At 39.3% G+C, this 25,445-nt stretch overlaps 1 protein-coding gene across 1 annotated transcript in view; it reads right to left on the bottom strand.

Moving 5' to 3' along the window:
• Positions 1-4,155: 4,155 nt before the first annotated feature.
• LOC120302974 (keratin, type II cytoskeletal 7-like) overlaps positions 4,156-25,445 on the bottom strand; it is a 47,433-nt gene continuing 26,143 nt past the window's right edge. The window contains exons 5-9 of the mRNA XM_039332017.1: positions 10,270-10,434; positions 9,769-9,894; positions 7,831-8,051; positions 6,689-6,717; positions 4,156-5,597 (exon numbers count right to left, since the gene is read on the bottom strand). Coding sequence (XP_039187951.1) covers positions 4,834-5,597; positions 6,689-6,717; positions 7,831-8,051; positions 9,769-9,894; positions 10,270-10,434 — 1,305 coding nt within the window. The 3' untranslated portion in view covers positions 4,156-4,833. The remainder of the gene's footprint in view (positions 5,598-6,688; positions 6,718-7,830; positions 8,052-9,768; positions 9,895-10,269; positions 10,435-25,445) is intronic.

The raw sequence follows: 25,445 nt of genomic DNA on the forward strand, positions 1-25,445 counted from the left end.
CCCCCTGGAAAAGACCCAGGAGTCTCAGCAGAAAAGTCTCGCCTAGAGCGAAGTTGGTCGATGTGCTGACGCAGGACACGACCGTTGTCCAGGGCAACCTCGTAGGAGAGAGGACCTGTGATCCTGGACACAGAAGCGGGGACCCATGTATGACCAGGCCCGTAATTGCGAGCCCAAACCGGGGCACCCACAAGTAGTTGTCTAGGTGCCCTAGGATGTGAGGTAGATGAAGGCAGTCTGTCCGGATGCAACCGGTCAAGTCTAGTAGTAAGTTGGCGCCCCCAACGAAGTTCAGCTGGACTTCTCCCTGTAGAAGTGGACGGTGTGGTGCGATAAGAAAGGAGAAAGTCAGCCAACCTGTGATGCCAGTCCCCGTAGGTGAGTCTCTTCAAGGCGTCCTTTGCGATGCGCACCATGCGTTCAGCCATACCGTTGGTGGACGGGTGAAAAGGCGCAGATGTGGCATGACGAATCAGGTTTGCCTGTAAGAAAGCTTGGAATTCGGAGGAGGTGAATTGAGGGCCGTTGTCGGACACAATGACATCTGGCAGCCCGTGTGCAGCAAAAATCCCCCTCAGTACCTGAATAGTCTTTGCAGTGGTGGTGGATGAGACAGGCACAACCTCAAGCCATTTTGAATGGCTGTCAACAAGGACCAAGAAGAACTGGCCCTGAAAGGGCCCAGCGTAGTCAATGTGCACCCTAGACCATGGGGACTGTGTTTCCTCCCATCTATGCACAGGAGCTTGGGGCATCTCTGGGCGAGATCGTTGGCACAGGTGGCATGCGTGTACCTTAGCCTCAATATCTTTATCTAAAGCAGGCCACCACAAGTGGCTGCGTGCAAGAGCCTTCATACGAACAATGCCAGGATGACCCTCGTGGAGGGATTCTAAGACCCTAGTCCTCATTGAGGTGGGAATGACAACTCTGTTTCCCCAAAGCAGACAACCCTGAGAAAGGGACAGTTCATTTCCTTTTGGACCAGAAACTCTGAAACTCAGGACTAGGGCAGTGCTCAGGCCACCCGGACAGGACCCAGGAGCGGACACGTGAAAGTGTGTGATCTGTACCTGTTTCAGCGGTAACATCCCTGGCACTAAGAGGGAGCTCGGGCAAGGCTTGGATTGATAGAATGTTGACAGCTGGCGCGGGGTCAGCTTCTACTACTGGCAGAGGCAACCTACTGAGGCCATCAGCATGGCCCATTTCTTTCCCAGGCTTGTGGAGTAATGAAAAATCATATGCAGACAAAAAAATAGACCACCTAAGCATTCTAGGGGAAATGATGTGGGGAGTCTGCTTACGTGTGGTAAACAGTCCCAGCAGAGGCTTATGGTCAGTGAAGACCGTGAAATGCCTGCCATATAGAAAATCGTGGAATTTTTTAATTCCAGCAACAACAGCCAGAGCCTCCCTGTCTATCTGAGCGTAGTTGCGCTCGGCAGAAGACAGTGTTCTGGAGTAGTATGCAATAGGAACCTGAGTTCCATCAGACCTGAGGTGACTCAGGACAGCTCCAACCCCGTAGGGGGACGCATCACAAGCGATGCACACAGGAAGGGACTCGTTGAAATGTGCAAGAACACTGTTAGAAGTGAGCAAGGCCTTGACTTCTTTAAAGCAAGCCTCATGTGCTTGTGACCACAGCCACACAGCATGTTTGTCCAGTAGCCTGTGAAGAGGCTCAGCTACACTAGCCTTATGTGGAAGAAAAGAATTGTAGAAATTCAGGAGGCCTAAGAAGGCCTGAAGTTCGGCCTTGGACTTTGGCCTGGGTGCTTCTAAAATAGCAGTTAGTTTGGATTCAGCAGGATGAATCCCAGCAGCATCAATTTTGAATCCCAAAAATTCAGTAGAAGGCACCCCAATCTTGCATTTGTCTTTTCTGAGCTTGAGGCCTGATTTCCTGAATCTTAACAGGACAGCCCTAAGCCTTTCAGCTAGAATGTGTGTGGAGTCTCCTGCAATCAAGACATCGTCAAAGTAGGGGCAGACCCCTGGTATACCTCGTAGTGTGTTTTCCATTACGCTTTGGAAAATCCCAGGAGCGACATTCACTCCAAACTGTAGCCTTTTTACCTTAAAGGCTCCCCTGTGGGTCACAATGGTCTGAGCTATGGCAGCATCATCATCAACAGGCAGCTGTTGATATGCTTGAGCTAGGTCAAGCTTTGCAAAAACACGCCCCCCCTTGAGAGAGGCCAGGATGTGACTGACCACAGGAACAGGATAGGCATGTTGCTGCAATGCCTTATTGAGTGTGCATTTGTAATCAGCACAAATGCGAATGTCCCCATTTGCCTTTAGAGGCGTGACAATGGGGGTCTCCCACGGGCTGGAATCAACAGGTTCTAGGATTCCCTGTTGGATTAGTTTGTCTAATTCAGTATCAATCTTACTTTTTAAAGCAAAAGGGACCCTTCTTGCTTTAATCCTAATGGGAGTGACAGTGGGGTCTAGCTTTAAGGACACAGGTGGTCCTTTGAATGTGCCCAGCTGGGGGCTGAAAACATCTGCAAATTCTTTGCAGACTTCCTGTAGGTCGAGTGTTTGTAAGCTGTTGAGTCCTGTGACGTGTATCCCCAGGGCCTCAAACCAATCGAGTCCTATGAGACTCGTTCGTTCACCCCCTACTACTAATAAGTCTAGTGGACCTTCAAAACTCTTGTATTGCACGTTAAGGGTGGCCTCCCCCTTAACACACACTCTTGAGTTCTGAAAATCTGTTAATACAATATCAGAAGGCCTTAACTTGGCCTTAGTCCCACTACTGGAACAAATCTTCCTAAATGTATGCAATGAAATGATGGAAAGGGCAGACCCTGTGTCTAGTTCCATAGATAATGGAACCCCTTGTAGCTTCACGTTGAGTGACAGCTTTTTCTTCATGGGCTTGTGTGTGCCTGTTCTACAGATGCTTCTTCGCGAAGCGCAAAAACCTACCCTATTCTGGCTGGGGAATCTGGTACCCTTCAGGCGTTCTTCTTGGGGTTGTGCCTTTCGTCGGCCCAGACACACAGCTGCAATGTGCCCTTGTTTGCCGCATGCCCGGCAGGTAGCGGAGCGGAACTTGCAGTCGGTTCTCCTGTGGCGACCTCCACAACCGAGGCACTTGAGCGGAGCCGAAGAGCTTCCCTTCTGGTTCTCTTCCTTCGCGGGGTGTAGACGGTCGACTTCTTCGTCCGGATCCTCCTCGGAGTTTCGTCGGACGTCTTCCTGGTGCACGGACGCACCCTCTGTACTGCTTCTGATCGGCTGCATGTTCTTGACGGCGCCGCCTGCTGCTTCTTCTGCGGTGACTTCCCTTAAGGCGTCTTGGAAGGATAATTCTTCCTTAGCGAAAAGTCTCTGTTGTAGCTCTCGATGCCTTAACCCGCACACGAATCGGTCCCTCAGTCGTTCCTCGAGGTCCTTGAACTCGCAGGGCTTGGCGGCCTTCCGTAACGCTGCGATGTATTCCTTGGCTGACTCACCGGACCGTTGATCCCTCTGTTCGAAGGTGTGGCGCCATGAGATAACGGACACCTTGGGGTGGAAGTGCTCCTTCAGCAGCTTCTTCAGGTCTGCGTAGCTTACAGACTCTACTGGAACAGGTGCTGCAAGGTTTTCTGCGATTTCGAAGGCGTCTTGGCCGCAAACGCAAAGCAGGGTGGCAGCCTTCAAGCTATCTTCCGTCACTTGGTTTGCCTTGAAGTAGTTCTCCATTCTGGATACGTAGGACTCCCACCGCTCTGGATGTGAGACGTCGAATTCTGAAAGCCTTCCGATTTTCGCCATCTTCGGATCTTCAGGAGACGGGTCTATCAGCCAGCCTACCCCCGAATGCGCACCGGAATGGCGGGCAGCTGCCGAGTCGACGCCGTTCCTCTTCCGCCGCTCAGGACTCCTTGGGTAAGCTTACACTTCTTCCTTTCCAGGTAGTGCAAGGCATCCCACCTTCGTCGCCAGTGTTGAGTCCGTGGCGGGAAAACAGACACGAGAAGCAGCTGGAGTTCTCAGTTTCTTTTATTCAGCGTTCAGCTTACAGGAAGATGGCTTCAGCCTCGCCCAAACGCCTCGCAGCCTCTTATATAGGCAACTCCCGGGTAAATGGGTTACTTTTCCCGCGCCAGCACCCGCGCATGCGCACGGCGCTGGCGACAGCCTGTCTGGTCCCGGGCAGCTTTGCACCTGCCCGGGACTGCCTGCAAACGCCCGAGCCGTTTGCAAAGGCTCGGGACATAACAGTTGCTGTTTGGGTTAATTCTGATTTCTGAAATTAAGTTCTCCTTGTAACATTTTGCTTTCTACTTATGCTAGCATACTCCATTTGTTAAACAGACTCGCACAATCCTACAAGAAGTCTAAGCGGGAAAGCAAAGTAATCTAAGCATCAGAAAGGAATAAATATTTTGGAATGTCAAATGTATGCTTGCATTAGCTATATAGCAATAACAATAAAATAAATTTGGAGTAAAAAGTCAAATTAGTTTAAATAACTTTTTCAAAAAATAAGGCAACCCCTCTTCTAAACCAATGCATTTGTTTTCCAGTTAATACAAATATGTGAATAAAACATTAGTATAAAATGTTAGTAAGAGTAGGTTTAAGAAAACAGCCAGTGCCAAAACTACATGGAACAATGGCTGACTTGATAGAAGGAACGTATATGATTCTGTGGCAAATGTCTTGCTTAAAATAATAGATTCACTAAGATACAAATACAGAATGGATAACTCGTCATGGGCATTGTCCCAAAGGGTTTAGGAGACGTTTTTGAATTTTTATTGTGCTGTCAGCTTTATAGTAGATTGATTACTGATTGTTAAAAATAAGACTGTCCCAATCTCTTTAAAAAACTCTTACAGCTGTAGGGTAACACAGTCCTCCAGAAGTTCCTACTGGTACAGCATAGCACACCCCTGAAGATGGTCCTGCTGGTGCAGCATAACACACCCCTGCAGGTGTTACGGCTGGTGCAGCATAACACATCCCTGCAGAAGTTCCTAGTGGTCCAGAGTAACACACTCCTGCAGGACCTCCTGCTGCCCCACCTATTCCTACAGAGGCAGGGTTTCCTTCAGCTGCACCCCCCATTGGGACTCCTGCCCGAGAGTACCACCCTCCATCCCCAAATGCAGCCACCCCTGAGGGTTCATAACCTCCACGAGGGTAGTTTCCATCTGGGCAATTCCCTACCACAGTTGTAGACCCATATCCCCTTCCTCCACCGCAAACTGATCCATAGGCAGTTCTGGAGCTAAATCCTGCACCTGGGCCATGGCCAGCACCTCTACCAGCCTCTTCTGTTGAGAACTGGCGCATGACTGCAGAGGGATGACCAGAGCAGGACTCATTCCTATAGCTACATCCTTTTCCTTGGTAGTACTCTGCATCTGCTGATCTATTCCCAGTAGCTATATTGCTCCTTCCAGTATTTTGATCAAATCCAGCACTTCTGGAGCTGAAGTTCCTATTGCTTCTCCCCTGGCCACCCACTCCATATCCTTTACCAAATCCCATATCATATCCTCCACCATATCCTCCACCCAGAGGACCATATCCACTTGAAAATGAGGATCCAACTGCACTTTCTATCCCAGGTTTGATCACACCTGCAAGAAAAAGTAGAAAAGTCAACTTGTGTGATCCAGAGGATGGATCCAGAGACCTATGGAAACCTATTTCCCATCTTATCTTCGCAATACTATTGCTTTAACACTTTCAAGAATGTGTAATGAAGGTGATATATGAGTCAGTTCTACCGCTTCTTCCAAAGTAAACTTAAAAAAAAAAAAATAGAGCTTTCCTGTAGAAAAAGTTGGCCCACTGGAGAAAATCCTTACAAAAATGGGAATAAACTGATTATAAGAAATAAGAAGACCACCATTTGACCATATTAGCTAGAAAACCAATTTCTTGGAAATTGGTAAAAATGCATCTCTCCTGTCGGGTCTTTAGCTGTTGAGTTTGTTTTAGGTTTTTGCTATTTTTTTTAATCAGGATTTTTATTGTGCAAAGGTTATTTGGATTTATTTTTTCTATTTTTACTGTTATGAGCCACCTTAACTAATAGCTGGATAGGAAGTAGTAATAAATAACTAAAAAGATGTGTAGTGGATGCACTGATTTAGATAATAACACAACTGTTGCAACGTGGAGGAAAATTGTATACACATCAGCTGAACAACATGGACCAATTCAGACCCTAATGTTGATATTCCCAACATTAAGTGTTGCTTTTGTTTTGTGCTTTTGGGTCAGTTTTTAACTCGTGGCAATTGCCCGGACAAGTCCCTGCAGTTTTCTTGGCAAGATTTCAGAAGTGGGTTGCCACTGCCTTCTTGCTAGGGCTGAGAGAGAGGGATGGGCCGAAGGTCACCCTGCTGGCTTTCTGCCTAAGCTGGTTCTAGAACTCAAAATCTCCCCATTTCTAGTCTTTTGCCTTAACCATTACATCAGCTGGCTCAAACTGGCACTAGACGCAGGGGTTCTCAACCTTGGCAACTTTAAGACTTGCGGACTTCAACTCCCAAAATTCTTCAGCCAGCAAAGCTGGCTGAGGAATTCTGGGAGTTGAAGTCCACAAGGCTTAAAGTTGCCAAGGTTGAGAACCCCTGCTTAGAGCATAAGCACAGTCCCTAAAAAGAAGATCAAACATACATGATGACATAACACACCATATTTTCATGTTTTTTTTACTTACCTATACAGACAGGATTTCCCAAATGTATCCTATGGGGAGAAAAAGAAGATTCTATTGCAACCAGATTGCCTTATGACTTATTTCAGACAGACACCCCAGATCCTTGTCCTGCCTGTGGCTTTTTGTAATTAATAGGTAATTGGCCAATTTTTCTTTGAGGTGAGCTGGGTTTATAAAGCTGTTGGAATACGTTTATGCTGCAAATCATAAACACAAGGTCCTTGGTAAGTAGTCCTTGACTTACAACTATTTGTTTAGTGACCCTTTGAAGTAACAATAGCTCTGAAAAAAAAAGTGACTTAGGACCGTTTTTCACACTTAACAACTATTGCAGCATCCCCACGGTCACATGATCAAAATTTGGCAACTGGTTCATATCTATGATAGTTGCAATGTCCTGGGGTCATGTGATCACTTTTTGTGATCTCCTGACAAGCAAAGTTAATGGGGAAGAGAGATTCGTTTAACAACCCTATTAATAATTTAACAGCTGCAGTGACTTACTTAACAACTGTGGCAAGAAAGGTCATAACATGAAGTAAAATTAGCTTAACAACCATCTCACTTGGCAACAAGAAGTTTGGGCTCAGTTGTCATCGTACGTTGAGGACTATCTGTATATGTTATTAAATCCTGGCACATCCACCAATTGGTTTGTGACCACCAATGACAGAGAAAGGAAAACTACCTTAATAATAATAATAATAATAATAATAATAATAATAATGATGATGATGATGATGATGATGTTGGAAGGGACCTTGGAGGTCATCTAGTCCAACCCCCTGCTCAGCACCTTTTCCTGGCAATAGGAGGAAAGAATACAAATGTATGGCTCTTCAGGCCTAACTATAGACATGCCCAAGATCTGATCCGAAAGCCAAATCTAATTGCAGCTTAGAGATTTCCACCTTGGAAAAGCTAGACAACATGAAGAAAATCTCAGGAATACCAAGAAAAATATCTCAGAGAGACTTCCAGGCAAAATTTGCCCTGTGGCAAAAGTTTATTTAGGAACAAATTTCTGCTTCAGGGAAATACTAGCTGACCAAGTTGCCTGAATTAAAAGGAGGAGAAAAGAATTGGGAGTTTTTAGTTGCTCACATTCGATTTGAGATATATTGAATGTAATTCATACTCACCTGGTCTCTTCTCCCTCCAGCAATGTCTTATAAGTAGCAATTTCAATGTCAAGAGCAAGCTTGGTGTTCAGAAGCTCTTGGTAATCCCTTAGCAGCCTTGCTAAATCATCCTTGGCCTTCTGTACAGCAATTTGCAGATCAATATGCTTATCCCGGGCATCTTTCAGAGCGCAGTCTCCATGCTGCTCAATCTCACAAACGGATGTTTGGAAACTATTAACCTGTTCAGAACAAGCAATACTGAATAAATGAACAGGGAAATGGCACTGGGGTGCATGCTGATGTGTAATAATGTGAATAAAGAAAAAGCAATACATTTTCAACATGTCAGATGGCAGACTTGAAGGGAAGGCCAATAATGAAAAAAATGCCAAGGCTAAGAACTGAGTAGCATTTTGAGTTTCAGTGTTGTTTTTTTTTTTAAATTTAGAATTGGGAGAAGGCAGACAGTCAAAATGAAATAATAGTTGAGCTAAGTGGAAATTAACATTAGCTTGAAAATGTCTGAATGGGGAAATGAAAGCACCATCAACATTTTTTTTAAAAAATGCGATTCAACCATGATTGCTTTGATAAAAAAAAGAAAGAGAAGGAAAAGTATAGTCCAAGAGGACCTGATAGGAAGAGAGAGAAAATGAATCCACTACCACAGAAGGAAAAGTTGGAATAGGATGTTAAAAATGAAAAACACAAAGAACTTGGCCACAAAATCCAGATTGTTCAAAGAGGCAAGAGGAATTCAGTATCCTACAGTAAGAACAATAAATATTAAAAATACTGAAGCAAGAGTCATACAAACACCAGGGCTTCATTTCCTTCTTTTCTATTCATTTTCATCTCTGCTTCTTGACTTTCATTTTCCTGACTCACAAGTCCTCCTCTTCCTAAAATAACTCCTTCCTGTGAGGTCTTATCTAGGCACTTTTCAGGTCTTAATATATGTTTGGATCATGGAAATAGACTGGCAAATCATCCTTTGCCAGGAAAATGAGCAACGAATCCCAAATAAAGTAGACAAAAAATAACATAGATTTGCTTAAAAATCTTACTTATATCTGATAGCTTCAGCGTCGATAAAAATAGACCACAATTCAATTTGGAGAAGAAAACTAACTAGGCAAATTCCCTGGTTTGCTAAGCCTGTTGCTCAGGTATTGACCACTGATGGACAACTTCAAGGATCCTGACTTGCCATCTTCTGGTTCCTTATCTTTAAATTTGACCTCAGTTAAAGATTCCTCAAAGAGAAGGGGCCTTAAATAGTATTACTGATTCACATAGAGAAATATCCTCTACTAAACATGATATTAATTGACTGGAGGAGGATTATAGGCTCACAATGGAATCAAGCAAGAACAACTGTGGAAAAGAGAATATGTTAAAATCACCACTACCTTTATGTCTGGGGGGGGGGAGGAATTTTATGTTTACAGAAGTTTGATGAAATCCATGATGACATCACACATGTCACAATGCCATCACACACAAATAATGCAAATTACATAATTCAGGTCAGTTGCCTCTTGATATTATGGTGCAAATGTATGTGTGATATCACTCATCTTCCCATAGATGCCCAAGCTTGCTTTTATTCTTGTTTAAACTATTCTACTCAAAAAAGGCCTGTTCTTTGACATAAAAAGTGGATATAAATATTCTTGTCATGTGTGAAGCTGTAGTGTCAGTATGCAAACCAGCAGATGTGATAATGCTGTTATGGAGGGCAGTTGAGATAAAAATAAAAACAGCAATTTCAACAAATTGCCATTGTTTTCCTTAGTGCTGAACACAAACAGCATATTTCAACTCTTGTGGAAATGTTCACGAAAAGTGTTGACAAGTTTGGACTCCATAATGAGGTTTCCAGAAATAATTTTAATAAGTATATTGAAACAAACAGCTTCTAGATGAGGAATAACACACCCGGGTTGCCCCTACCTGTTTTTTAATAATATCATGTTCGGACTGCAGTTTATGAACCAGACGAGTCAGATCTGCAATCTCTTGCTGGTTGATCTTCAGAGTTTGAGAATATTTCCCTCTCTGTTGCTGAAGCTCCTGGAACTGATATCCAAGACAATTAAAAAACAAACAAACACATTTTAATAATATTGACATCACGTTTACATTTTGATAAATTCCTATTGGATTGTGAGGACAATGCAAAAGCCAGTAGTGGTTCTCGGCATCCCCAATTTCACCCTCTAAGGGACATGCTAAAAAGAACAGGGTCAAGAGAAAATTTAGGTGGACAAAAATGGTGGGACAGAGAAAAAGGAGACTGGATTAATCTTTCATAAATTAATATTGTTCCTTTGGAACTTGCCAAGTAGATGTTTGGGAGAATGTCAGGGAACGGACATGAAAAATGGAATGAATTCCATAAGACCCATATAATTTTCCAAACAGATGCAAAGACCCCATGTCCCCATAACTTACTCGGTTTTCATAAAAAGCATTCACTTCTTCTTTGCTCCCTTGGGCAACATTTTTATACCATGCTTCCACACTTTTGATGATGCTGTCAATGTTCAAGTCTCGGCTGTTGTCCATTTGCAAGAGGATGTTAGTGTCATAAACATTGTTACTGAGCTGTGCTAATTCCTGCAAGATCACAGAAAATCTATAGCTGAATCAGGTAGCAAAGGCTCTCACACCACCAGGGTTACATTAACATAAAAACATGACATATGACTTGACTGCCAGAGCTGTTGCAAAGCTATTACATTAAATGAAATAGGTGAAAATATCCTGTTTGCTGATTTAGTGACGCATACAGTATTCTTCATCTTTTAATAAGAATGTTGCAACTACAAGTGATTATTTTCCTGATGAAACATCTGCTGCTCTATATAATGTATGTTCTTCCTGTCTTTTGAAATCAAGTGGTAATCCTTCCCACTGGGCTTTTACCAGGCCAGATTAATGCCCTAATGCCCAACTGATGCCCTAAGCCAGGGATGTCAAACTTGTGACATCACGTGATGTTGCACAACGTGTCGGGCCAGTTTTGCCATTACCAGCAATGAGGTGGGTGCGGCTTCCACATGACACGTCCGGCCCATGGGCTGGCAGTTTGACACCCCTGCCTTAAGCAGTGCCCAATGATGGTACCCCTTGGCCCTTCCATTGCTTCCACTGTCAAAACATTACAAGAGCCCTGGTGACATAGTGGTTAGAATGCAGTATTGCAGGCAAACTCTGCCCACAGCCACTAGTTCAGTCCTGACTGACTCAAAATTGACTTAGCCTTCCATCTTTCTCCGTTTGGTAAAACGAGGAGCCAGATTGTTGGGGCCAATATGCTGACATTTATAAACTACTCAGAGAGGGCTCTGAAGCACTGTGAAGTGGTATATAAGTGTAAATGCTAAGAAAATTAAATTCTTTCATGCCATCTCTCAAGTTGAATCCCACGACTATATTAAATATAAACCTTTTTTAAAAAATATTTTAACATAAAATAACAGTAATTTGTAATATAAACAAATTAGTTATAACTAGGGCAATTGAAAAAAAAATGCAAAAATGCATGTTTTCTGTATGTTTTAATGACATTGTTATAAGAAAAAAATAGCTACGGGAAAAATCTCTGTCATGCCCCCTTTCCTTGATGGCCAAAGCAATGATTGTTTTACTTAATGGTAAAATGGTTGGCTTGCACCTTGGAGTGACAGTTTTGTGTCAGCCTGTCATATTGCTCAAGGCTACAGTTTCATATTGCTCAAGGCTACGGTTGTTTTGAGGCATGCCGACAATAAAAATGGTGGTTATCATTGCATCAAAAAAAAATTAAGAATACCGAGAGGGACATTAGCTCCTATAGAAACTCAAACCACTTGAGGGAAGAATATTCTGTGATACTTCAACCCATCTCTAGGAGCATTGATTGGTTGAGCTCATTGGAAAGCTAATTTATTTATTCAATTTCTATAGCCAAGTGATTCTGAGTGGCTTACAATTTAAACAGTTTAGAAGACATTAAAAAGAAGAAAAACATCCACAAAATAAGTAAGTATAAATTGCAGCCGTGATGATTGATCAACTAATAGTAAAGCCAAGTAAAGGGGCCCTTCACAAATTATTTTGACAGAGCTGGAGCCACTTCTAAGAGATTTCATTTCTCCTTTCTTTGTATCTTGCCATTTTCTGTGCATCAAGGGGCACTGCTTTTTTATAATGAATACTGGAACATGAAATAAATGCTTGTGAATCTAATTTTCCCCCAGCTATTTTTTTTTTTAGAAAATTACAGATCACCAAAAGAAGGATTCCTGTCCTCCCTGGTCCTTGTGTGGCATAGGAAATCCAAATTAGCAAAAAAGCTTGTTTGGACTGGAGCACGTTCATATTCTTTCCCCTATGAGTCAATTCTATCTAAGATAATTCCAGGGTTGTTCTTACCTCCGCATAGATACCTCTGCGAAATTCCAATTCTCCACTCAGCAAATGCACTTTCCCCTCCAGTTCTGACTTGCTCAGAGAAATGGAGTCTACATCCTGAAGATGATAGAACAGTTAATTAAACATTTTTCAGTTTTGAAATTTTCTATATGGTCAGGCAACCCTATCATTAGGAAAAGCAGGATAGTAGATCCTTGGGGTTAGGGAGAAAAGAAGAGCCTGACACCTCCACTTAAAGACACAGCTGTATATCCCAAAGGACCCAGCATGTCTTGACATAACTCAATGCCCTCAATTCACAACAGTGGAGATGCTGCTGACTCAAGGGTTTGAAAGGTAAACCAGTTTTAAAGCTGGTGCTCAAAATAGGGCAGAAATTACGAAAACAGGCAGAAAGAAAGTCTGATGAAATAGAAAAGGAAAGTAGGACAAATATCCCACACTACCTTTTCCATTCAAGGATGGCACACAATTTGGGGTATCTTCTTGGACTAGCAACTATGTCCAGGAAGGCCTTTGTATAGCTTCAACTAGTGTGCCAGTTGCATTCTTTCCTGGATCAGAGGGCCTTTCAGACTTTCATTCAAGTGTTGGATGCCTCAGAGCTCTGTTCCCACTGTATGTGGTGCCACCCATGAAGACCATCCGGAAGCTGCAGTTGGTCCAGAATGCAGCATCAAGGGCAATGGTGAGCTTGCTTTGATACGCTCATGTAACACCTCTGCCTTGTGAGTTACACTAGTTGCCCATTCGCTTCCTGATGTGATCCAAGTTGTTGATCATTACTTATAAAGCCCAACATGGCATCAGGCCTGGTTACTTGAGGGACTGCCTGTCTTCCTTAATAGCTGCTTAGCCAATCATATCTGGTAGAGTTGGCATGCTCTTTTCTTTTGATTAAGCAATATCATCTATCAGGACCTGGAAGACCACCTTCTCTATAGCAGTGCCTGAGGTTCCCCTGAAATTTGAACAGCCCCTCATTTTACTGTGTCTTCACCCAGGCCTTTAGCGGGTATGAGTGAAGCCCTCTTTAGTTTGTGTTTGATTTCCCTCCTCTGTATTTGTTCCAGCTCTATTATACTTTTCCAAATGTGGGGATCTGAACTTTTCCCAGTGATCTGGATACAGGCACACAGCTAGTAGATTTACTTTCAATAGAGTTTAAGAGAAAAACAGTTCACTTCGTGTGTTTTCTCTATGGTGAAAATGTGAGGATGCCCTTCATCTCCTGCTGAAAAAAAGAGAGAGGTCCATCTATCATAGGTAAAATGGCACCTTGAGAATCACTCATTGGGGAATATGGCAAGTGATCCCTTACAGCAATAGAGAATGGGTATGGAAGGAAGGAAGGAAGGAAGGAAGGAAGGAAGGAAGGAAGGAAGGAAGGAAGGAAGGAAGGAAGGAAGGAAGGAAGGAAGGCCTTCTTTTGCAGTAGAAATTTAGTTAGTTTAAGGCATTAAATCCAGAAGTCTTACCTTCTTGAGCAGCACAAATTCATTTTCTGCGTCTGTCCGTCTTTTGAATTCCTGTTCATAGCTGTGGAAATATGGAATAAGAGCTGTGTACAATTCAAAGCAATCTCTGTGAGTCATAACAAGTCAGAAAAGGATAAAGACTACCTTTCCCATAAAATAATATGAAGTAAATTGCTTAGGCTATTTACCTATTTTGAATGCCCTTGCTCATTAGTTTCCTTGTTCTTTTACTGACCACTTTCTTTTTTTATGTAATGATTAAAATGCATAATATATATTGTATAATGTTAATAATATAGACATATACTATATTTAATACAGAGCCAGGGCACCAGTCTAGAAACCAGGAGACAGTGAGTTCATAATACCTTAGGCATGAAAGCTGGCTGGGTGACTTTGGACCAGTCAGTTTCTCTCAATCATACCCACCTCATAGGATTGTTGTTGTAAGGAAAATAGGAGGAGAGAGAAGTATTAGATATGTTTATCGCCTTGAATTATTTATAGAAATAATAAAGGTGGGATATAAATTTTAAAGAAATTGTCATTCTATTATTTTTGTAAAAGAATCCAAAGTATTTTATTCCATCCTATGGGGCATTGCTCTTAACTGGGTAATTTATCTCTCTTGTGTTTATTTGATTGGCTTCCATGTTTCAAAAAAAATTATACAAATTTTCATGAGACGTGGAAAAGCATTCAATATTCAAGTGACTTTAGGAATTCTTTAGCAGAAAGAGCAACAAAGATGTATTTATTTAGTAAAAGTCATTTCAGGGAAGTTTTCTTTGTACTGCAGTACAATTGGAAGGAATTCATGAAACTTCTAAATACTGATCATAATTCAACAATTATTTTCTATGTTTTAATCAGTATCTAAATTGTGCTGGAAAGTTTTAAAAAGGCAATTCTGTTTGAACTGGAGAACAAAAATAAATCTAAGAAGCCTGTTTAAAAGTTTTTATAATCAAACAATAAAGAGGTATTATAGAAGACAAGAGAACTGAGCACTATGGAAAACATAATTTTTACCTTATCCAAAATTTTAAACATTTTTAGGAATACATTGTAGGAAATTATCTCCTGTAGATTACATTACATTAATTCCATCTTGCTTTAACTCTCTTTTAAAATCTTTTAAATATTATATCTTTCCAGCTCTTAAAGAAAGAAAGTAAAAATTGAAAAAAAAACTTATTTCAATTTCCATTTCTGGTCTTCTCTTTTTAATTAAGACAATTGCTACATGCTTTGAAAGTATTGAATAAAATGAGTTATCTAGTCCCATGTTAGTGCCAATGAGTATCCCAGCTGAGAATGTTAAAGAATCTGTGAGACTCAGATTCTGTCTTTCCCCCCCTCCTCCTGATCACCCTCACATTACTTGCACTTGAAGTCCTCCACCAGATGTTCAATGCCATCATTTTCATTTCTTAGATGCTCTTGGGTATTTAATAGACACTGCAATTGTTTTTTCATGTTGGTGATGAAGTTTTCGTAGTACGGTTCAAGGCTTTTCTGGGCTGGAATGACCTGTTCTTGCAAAAGGTTCCATTTGGTCTCAAGGACTTTGTTCTGTAGCTCTAGGTTTCGGACCTATTTTATAAACCAGAACCCAACAATATCATAAATTAGATAACAATTCAAGACTTCACTTTATTTCTGAAGCAAAATTTACATTGGTCTGCTTTCATTCTATATGCATTTCATTAAAATTAAATATAGTTAATTATGGATATGATTCCTCTCTGACCATGTGCTTACTAATTTCTTATTTCTGTCATAGTACACATTACAATTTCTTAACCTTTAGAAATCTCTGGGACCAGAGCTCAATCTTTTGAAATTCTGGAGCTTTAGGATATGTACTTCCAAGACAAACAATGAGGCATATTGGGCATCTGCAGAGAAGAAAAGGGGGACCCAACTACACGTGTGACCAATGTCACCATCACATACTGTGATTCCAAAAAGACTTTGGAGTACAAAGACTTAATGGTGGCATCTGAATGACTTAATCATCCCTCATGCAACATCAGTTTGACATTGCAGTCATTTGCTTGGTTGTTGCTGGAACCCTTATCTGTTTGAGTAAGCTGAGTTACAAACTTTATTAGTATCAAATTGTATTAAAATGATATTTTAAATAGCACAAACATTTACAGCTAAATACATATTAAGCACATACAACAATGCACATTATAAACATATTTTTGCTAGCAAAGTAAATCTAGTATGAACAGCTCTAGAAAACCTGAGTCCCCGTGCATCTGCCTGTAAAATGTTTATCAAAGGCTTGTAGATAAGTCAAAATCGCTGTTCTTTTTCATTATTGAATTTTTCCATATTAACTTTCTTAAGCATGGAGGGCAGGAGAGTAATTGAGCCCATGCCATTGATGAAGGATGTTTTTATGAGCCACTTTTTACTAATTGGTTGGGAACAATATTTTTATATATATTGTGTTTATATTGTATTTTAATTCTTATTAGCTTCCCAGAGCTGCACTGCTGAGATGGCCATTTGTAGAAATATCAATAATTGGAACACATTCTCTCATGGTTCATAGCAAGTGTGCTGGGCTGAGAGCTGAAATCCAATACAGCTGGCATATATCATACTAGGCAAAAGTGCATTTTGTCATATTACAAAATATAATAATCCAAAGTATGTTAAAAGAGCACATATTCTTCATTCTTGATTTGCTTTTCCAGGCAATGTCACTGTACAGAACACTAAAACTAGTCTCATTTGTAAAGTATGAATCCTTTCCAAAAGGCAAGTCTTTTCAGTACACTCATCTAGGAAAATAAATTAAAATTCCAAGTAGAAAAAGAAAGAATACAGAGCCAAATGAAAAGTCTAAAGGGTCAGATGAAAATAGCAATGCCAGAGAAAGTAACCATCTTGTTTCCTCTAGCTTAGCAACCTAAATGAAATCCATTGCTGCACAAGTAGAAATATAAGTCAAGAGTCTGCTAATATCTGACATATTTCTGACTCAAAAAATACGTTATATTTGGAGAAAATGTGTATGTTTATATATACATGATAGATAGATGATAGATGATAGATAGATAGATAGATAGATAGATGAAAGACAGATAATAGATAAATTGATAGATGATAGATGGTTGATAGATAGATATGCATACATAGGAAAGTTGCATACAAAATTTCATAGTAAGAAAATCTGGGCACAAAACAAATAGATATTTGAAGGGTGATTTTTTTAAAAAAATTAAATGATGGGATGATGTAGAATTTGAAATGACGAACTAATGATTCAATACATGGGGGACTGATAAGGTCGTGAGCACAAGGTTTATGCAGCAGATTTACATTTCAAAAGAAGCATTTAGTCTTTCAACATCAATCTTTATTAAATAAAGCCAATACTATTAGTTGCCAACTTTGAAAATTAAACACTTAGACTTTAGTTCTATATTGCATTCTCCCCTTAGAATAAAAATAGAAGCCCAAAGAGGACTTATTTGAGTAACAGTTGGAATTTTCCCCACCAGTAGCCCTCAAAAGTGTAAATCAAATGGCCACAATAGCTTGTTTTGTGTGTTTCACAGGCAGTCAAGCTCATCAGGACTCCACACCTTCACTTCCTGATACTTCCTCCAACGGAACAAGAAATTGTTCCAGTGTTATAGGTGGCATATTGAATGGCTTCTTAAGTAAACCAATATGAAAGGAGAAAGAAGATCCCCAGCATCATACTTTTGTACTCTGACTAACACAGATCAAGATTCCTTAGGAAGCAACAGAAGCTCTGCTATGGATCTCTCATTTTAGAACTGTTCTCTCATTTAAGTAACAGAATGATCAACATATTAAATTCTGAGTTACTTAAATTGTATTGCTTTTAATTTGATGGCTAAACAATCTAGTAAAAATGAGCATTAGAGAAAACGTGGAAATCCAGAAATTTTTAAAGAATGTACAGTATATTAAGAGATAAGATAATGTATGCCAAAAGCTCAAATATCTGGTGAAACAGTTAGCATATCTCATGGAACTTTATGCCATTTTTTTAAAAAAAAACTTCAAGTCAAAGAGAAACCAATTATCTCACCTTATCAATGAAGGAGGCAAATTGGTTGTTGAGGTTCTTCATTTCTTCCCTTTCATGATCACATACAATATGTTCTTGAGGGTCAACTCCCACATGCAATGGCTTCAAAAGCTTTTCATTGATTCTGACTTCATGGATGCCATCCCCCCTGCCATTTGAGTGTCCACCGAAAATCCCACAGTTTCCAGCTGAATTATAAACTCTAGGGCCATAATGACCCACTGGGCCAACAAAGGCAGGGCTACCGTGATTTGCACAACCATAATATCCAAGTACGTAACCACCATGCACAACTTTTCCTCTTCCACCCATGTTAGAAAGACTTTGACTGCTGAAACTGTGGACCTCACCTCCGTTGCCAACGGGATGGCGCACAGAGGCGACATAGGTCCTGTGTCCACCAAGTCCATCAAGAGCAGAGAAAGAGCTGAACCCCCTCCCCCTTTGAAAGGTATTCCTGGTTGCTGACATCTGGTGAGTCATTGGGACAAGACGGGAAGGTTGATCCAAGGGAACAGGTGCTACAGAAGCAAAGCAGAGAGTGCAGTCCTCTAGCACAAGACCTCAAAGCAAATGCTTATATACACTTGTGGAGGTGTCCTTGATTGGTTTAGCATTTTAATTTAGGAACTTTCACGGGTTTGGCTTGCCTCAGGGACAGAAGTGCTTTTCAAAGTGCAGATAGGAATTGCTTTGTTTGCAAGCTTTGTTCAGAATATATGATGTCTGAAAATTGTTTCCCTCACATTATTACAGGCTACAAAGAAAGTGAAGGAAGTTTTTTCTTCCTTTACTGACCACATTCAGTAAACCAGGAGTATGGATGTTCTGCAACACTGCAGCTCAGCTCTCTCTTGTTAAGACCCTATTTTACTAATATCAAATAATTTATGGTAGTATCAGTTAAAACATGCATAACAAAAAACTGTGATGTAATCAGTACATATAGTCATACCAAGAAGGAGGAAAATTAGTAGAAATCTTATTTATAATTTTAAAAATATTGTTTTAGGGCAAACTGAATTCACAAAACAGAACAATATTAAAACAGAAGCATTTATTGCCCTATCTCTTAAAAATCCTATTTTTGGGTTCCTTCTCCCAAGACCCACAAACTGAAACAAACAGAGATAAAATTCCCATAAAGAATAATTTTATGAAACCCACTTCACAAAATATTGCCCTGCTTTTTCAGTCATAGTAAACCCTACTCTGGCACATAAGTCATTATAAACTTGTCAGAAAGGGAAATTTAAACAAAAAACGCTTTTATCCTTCATTTATCTATAAGAGTGTGGAGCTGGGTTAAAACTGGGAACAGAGGTGGAAAAGGGAAAAATGCAGCCTTTCTTTTAATACTGAACTCTTATAAACATGCATTTTCACAATATTTAGGACACATGTACTGTAGCTTATTTAGGACGCATGTAACTTATTCAGGATACCATGGCACAAATTATTATTTGATGATGGGATTTTAGAGTTGAAGCAAAACTCATTCGTATTATTCTTCCCACATAGGCAGTAGTTAAAATACAAGTATCCTCCCAACACTAAGCACTCCTAGCATTCAAATTAAGTACAGACTAATTTTCAATATTACAGAGCCAGACTATTAATAGAGTTTACCACCAAGTAATTTCTCTGTGGTGTAATCTCTTTTGCATTCATTTGAGTTTATTTTGTAGGTCCCTGTTTCAGTGTTTCTATATTTAAGACTCACATCCATTTTTCGATCAGTTTTCAAGAGAACACAGAGCTCATATGCACCATGCACACTGTAATACAGCACAATAGTATTTCAAACCGAGCCAGAAATAAACTGGGAGCAGCCCAACAGAAGTATATATCATCTGGGAAGTCAATTTACGATTACAATTGGGATTGAAATTTCCGTTGCTAACCAGGTCAGATGTGAAGCAAATTGCACCCAGTTTTATTACATTTCTGCTACAGGTGTTAAGCAAACCACTGAAGTTTGTTAAGTGAATCATGTGGTTGCTAAATAAATCTAGTTTCCCCGCCTTGACTTTGCTTGTCAAAAGCCAGCTAGGAAAGTCACAAAAGGCGACTATATGAACCCCAGGATGCTGCAAATATCGTAGATACATGCCGGTGGCCAAGTGTTCAAATTTTGATCACCAGATTGTGGGGGATGCAGTTTTCATCTTAACTGATGCTTAAAAAACATTCTAAGCCTAAAACTGTGGATAATCTATAGCAGATTGAGGAAAGTCTGCTACAGCCTAGGGGCCTCTTCTAAAGGAGGCTGGGGGTGCAGTTATCATAAGTACAAAATCATAAGTCACTATTTTTCAGTATCACTGTAATTTCAAATGGTTGCTAAAGAAACAGTTGTAATCCTGATGCCATTTTCTAGTTAACATCACTACAGCTATATGGATAGAAATACTTCTCTCACCCCACCCCCACCCCCAATTCCTAGACATGTGTGAGTATTGTTAAACATTTTAATTGTGATAAGGCTATCCCAGGGGTAGGCAACCTTGGCTCTTTTGTGCTGGCTCAGGAATTCTGGGAATTGAAGTCCACGAGTCATAAAAGAGCCAAGGTTGCCTATCCCTGGGCTATCCCAATGACCCCTTCCCTATAAATAACAGTTGTCTCTGGGACAAAGATGAAAACTGTAATCTGAACACCACGATGGATCATCAAGATTTGTAGATTTGCCTCAGACACAGGGATGCAAGCAGGGCAGGGTTTTGTCATGACATTGTGCATCATTTTGACACTGCTGTGGACACCCATGCCTGGGTGGACTCTCTTTTCTTCTGTCATGTCTCCCAGAGCTGAAAAAAAATTAAGATTATCTACTTAATTACATTAACAGAGCTATTATAATGATGTGGAATGGTCTTGAATATAACCTTCCGATAGCTGAGGGAATGGGTAGAATGTCAAAAAAATGTAAGGATGTTCACAAACTGTTCAACTACTAGAGTGAATTAACATGTCTGAAAATTTTAATTTTTTAAAAAAGTTTTTTATTTATAAAACAATTAAAACAAAGATAGACATAACATAACATTCCAGTGTATATATTCCTAACAATTTGTTCTTCATCAAACATATAATTCTTAATCTCTCTATATACATATTTTTCTATACAATACAGTCTCTAATTTGTTTCTCTATATACTAACATACAGTTTTATATATCTCTATCTTAACACTAACTTAAAACCCAAACAGTTCTCCTTGATTCACACCAACAATAGAATTTGTCCCAGATTTCAAAGTAATCTGACTCTGTCTTGTCCTTCATTTCCATTGTGAGCCTATCATATCAGCACACGATAGGATTTTATATAAAATCTCTTCTTCTGTTGGAATTTCTTTATTCCTCCAGTTTTGTGCATACGACAATCTAGCAGCTGTGAGAATATGTAACATCAAGTAAAGTATCCCTTTGTCGTGTTTCTGTGTAGTTATGCTGAGTAGGAAGAGTTCTGGTTTTAGCTCTACCTCTATCATTAGTATTTCTTCCAGCCATTTTTTAACCTTGTTCCAAAAGTCACGGGCTTTTGAGCACTCCCACCACATGTGGTAATATGCCCCTCTTGCCAATTTACATTTCCAATATGTGGAGGAAATATTTGGACCCATTTTAGCTAATCTTGTGGGTGGGAGATGCCATCTGTAGAACATTTTGTAGAGGTTTTCTTTGTAGGAGGTGGCTATTTCGTACCCATAGTTCTTGCCAGATATGCAGATCAAAGTTGAGATCAAAATCCCTTCTCCACGTTAACATGGTTTCTTTTACCTATTCTTCATACATTGCCTGATCTCAAATAATGATATAGCTTTTTAATCATTTTATCCTCAGTACCTAGTAATATTTTATCCAGCCCTATCGGTTCTATTTTTATGCCTAACTCTTTTTTATCTTTCCAATATCTTACCTGTAATTGAAGGTATGCCCACCATTCTAGTTCTATCCCTTCATCTTGAAGAATTTTCCTGGGCTTCAATTCCCCTTTTTCGTCTAGTACGTTTTTATATGTTATAATCTTCCCTAATTGTATAAACTTTGGATGTACATGCATTTCTAACGATGAGATCCAGCCAGGGTCTTGAGTATAGTTGGTTGCCAGGTTTTAACCCATACATCAATTAAAGCTCGTCTGATATAATGCCTTCGAAAATATCTGTGTGTCTTATATTTCTGGTCCCGTAGCATAGCATGCCATCCTATTTATAAATCATAACCTTCCAGACATAATAATCTCCTGTTCTTCAATAGTATCCAATCCCGCAATAGTACTATGGCCTGATAGTATTTTTCCAGGTCAGGGAGGCCAAATCCCCCCCTTTCCTTTGAATCCTGCAGTAATTTTAATTTAATCCTTGCTTTTTTTCCTTGCCAAATAAATTTGAGTATAATTTTGTTAAAGTTTTGAAAAAAATTTCTTATCCAATTATATGGATATACATTGGAACAAAAATAAAATTTTCAGTAGCACATTCATTTTGATTACTGCTATTCTGCCCATAAAGGAAAGCTGTAGGTTGGTCCAAGTATCTAAATCAGTTTTAATCTGTTCAATTAGTTTATCATAATTGTCTTTCTTGAGTGTAACACATCTAGCAGTTAGTTGTATCCCTAAATATCTTATTTTATTCGTAATTTGAATACCTATTCTGTCAACCAATTCATTTTTCTGTATTTTAGTCATATTCTTGACGAGCATTTTAGTTTTTTCTTTATTTATCTTTAAACCTGCTATTTCCCCATATTTACTCAATACTTCCATCAGTCTTGTCCCTGATTGTAATGGCTCTTCAATTATAAAAACTAAATCGTCTACAAAAGCTTGCATTTTAAATGTTTCTTTCTTGATCTCTAAACCTTTGATCTGTTCATCTTTCTGAATTACTCTGATCAATATCTCTAGGAATAGTATAAACAACAATGGTGACAACGGACAACCTTGCCTTGTACCTTTTTGAATTGGAAAGCTATCGGTCATTTTTCCATTAATTATTACTTTTGCTGCCTTATTAAAATAAACTGATTTAAACATATTTATAAAATTTCCCCCGAAGTCCATATACAACAATTGATTGAGCATAAAATCCCATTTCACATTGTCATATGCTTTTTGTGCATCAAGGAAAATTAAACCCATTTGCTTTTCATTGTGTACCTCATAATACTCCAATATATCCAAAATAATCCTGACGTTGTTTCTTATGTATCTTTTAGATAAAAAGTCATTTTGATCAGAATGTATAAAATCTGCTAGGAATCTTTCAAGTGTTTGCACCCATTATGGCCATAAAAATCTTATAGTCCGAATTTAATAATGAAATGGGTCTATAGTTTTTAATATGCGCCAGGTCTGTGTTTTCCTTAGGAATCAGAGTGAGGAGAGCTTCTTCCCATGAGGCTGGTATTTTAGCTTTTGTTAAGACCTTGTTAAATAGTTCCAACAATATTGGGCTTAAAGATTCTTGTATGATTTTATACATTTCTACAGGTAGACCATCAGGCCCAGGTGCTTTATTATTTTTTTGTTTCTTAATTGCCTCCGAAAGTTCTAAAGGTGTTATCTCTTTGTTCAACAGAGGTTTAAATTCTTCTGGCACTTTCGGTAGGTCAGCTGTTTGTAAATACTGTACAATGTCATTATTTCTCCATTCATCATCTTTATATAAGTTCTTATAGAACTCATATGCCACTAATTTCTTTCCTTCATTCTAATACACCATATCACCTTCTGCATTACAAAGTTTGGTAATCCTCTGTTTATTATTATGTTTTTTAATTTTATATGCCAGCCATCTCCCCAGTTTATTGGCATTTTCAAAAAAAATGTTTAGTACGTTTTATCTGCTGTCCTAGTTCTTCCTTCCCAATGATGTTCATCTTATGTTTAATTAGGTCTATCTGTTGTTTCAAATCACGTCTTTGTGGTTCCTTTTGTAAGTTTTCCTCAACTCTACTTAGTTCTTCTTCTAAGTGTCTTTGTCGTTGTGTTTTAATTTTGTTTTCCCTGGCCATATAAGAAATTTCAGCACCCTTGTGTAAGCTTTGGCTGTATCCCATAGGTTTTGGCAGTTCGTATCTTCCTTTTTGTTTGTCTTAAAAAATAGGTCCATTTGTTCTTCTAATTTCAATTTAAATTCTTTATGTTTTAGGATTGCCCTTTTCAAGGTCCATCTCCTCATTCTTTTTTGCCCTTTCCATCTAATTCTAATTGGATTATGGTCAGCACAGGAGTTCGTATTGATTACAATATCCTCTACCTCTAAATTTAAGTCTGCTGACATCCACACCATATCAATTCTGGACCATGACTGATGACGTCCAGAGTAGAATGTAAACTGTTTTTTCTCTAAATTCCTCTCTCTCCAAGTATTCTGAATATTAAGCTCATCTACCATTTTTAGGAATGTATCAGGTATTGTTCCTCTGGTTGTTTTTCTACCCTTTCCACATTTATAGTCTAGGTGTCTATCCACAATTGCATTCTAGTCTCCCATTATACAAATGTTGTCATATTCCAATTGATTAATAATGTTATGTAGTTTTTTATAGAATTGTTTCTGCCCCTCATTCGGGGCACAAATTCCCACAAAGAGGATTTTTATTTTATTCAAAATTATTTCCACTATTAAAATTCTACCCTCTTTGTGTTTATAAATTTGCTTTTCAAAATTTCCTGTTTGATATATGCTACAACTCCTCCTTTCTTATATTGTGAAAGTGCCACAAACATATTTCCCAATTTAGGGCAGCTTAATAAATGTTGATATTGTTTTTTATATGAATTTCTTGTAGCATAATTATATCTAAGTTCATTGAGTTTATTTAAAAACCTTTTCCTTTTTATTGTAGAGTTGAGACCATTAACATTGATGGATATGGATTCAACACCTTTTTTCCCCTCCTTATCTATATTTGTATCTGGTTATTATTGTCGGCCTAGATTCTTGAGATTGTAAATCCTTCTGAAAATTTTAATTTTAATTCAACAGCTTTGGGACATTTAGAATGGATAAAAAGATTTAGCATATCCTCCCAGATCTAAGAATAGCTCAAATTTTAAACTGGTTTTAGTTAAAACTGTTCAATTTCATTATGAGGAAGGAAACAGAAGGATATATTTTATTTAACATATATCAGGAATTGAAATATGATCATTTTATAATGTTTGAATTATGATGCTCTGACATTTTATTTATTTTTTTGCCTTTATTTTGTTCCTAGCACATGACATGGAAATCTACTATTTTCCTTCTTAAGCCAACAGCATCCAACAACATCTGCTATGATTACTCATTCCCTGATCACCTCCTTTGTGGACTATTAAAGACTTACATCTGGTGAAATACTGGAGCAGAATGGGACAGCTTGCCACGGCCAGCTCACCACAGGGCAATTCAACAAATACAAAAGTTAAACTAATTTCCCTGGAACCATGGCTAACAATAATAAAGACAATCCAGAAATTCAAAAGTTACAATAATTTCAATGAAAACAATGAAAAGTACCTGGAGATGAGCCATTTTTGTCATGGCACCCGGTCTGTGGAACTTCACCCTCTCCGAGGTGAGATTGGCCCTTTCCCTCTCATCCTTCCGGAAATCCTCAAAACTTGGCTGTGTCATCGGGCATCAGGGTC

Source organism: Crotalus tigris, unplaced genomic scaffold, assembly GCF_016545835.1.
Source record: "Crotalus tigris isolate CLP2741 ecotype Arizona unplaced genomic scaffold, ASM1654583v1 scf7180000024441.2113493, whole genome shotgun sequence".
NCBI lineage: Eukaryota > Metazoa > Chordata > Lepidosauria > Squamata > Viperidae > Crotalus > Crotalus tigris.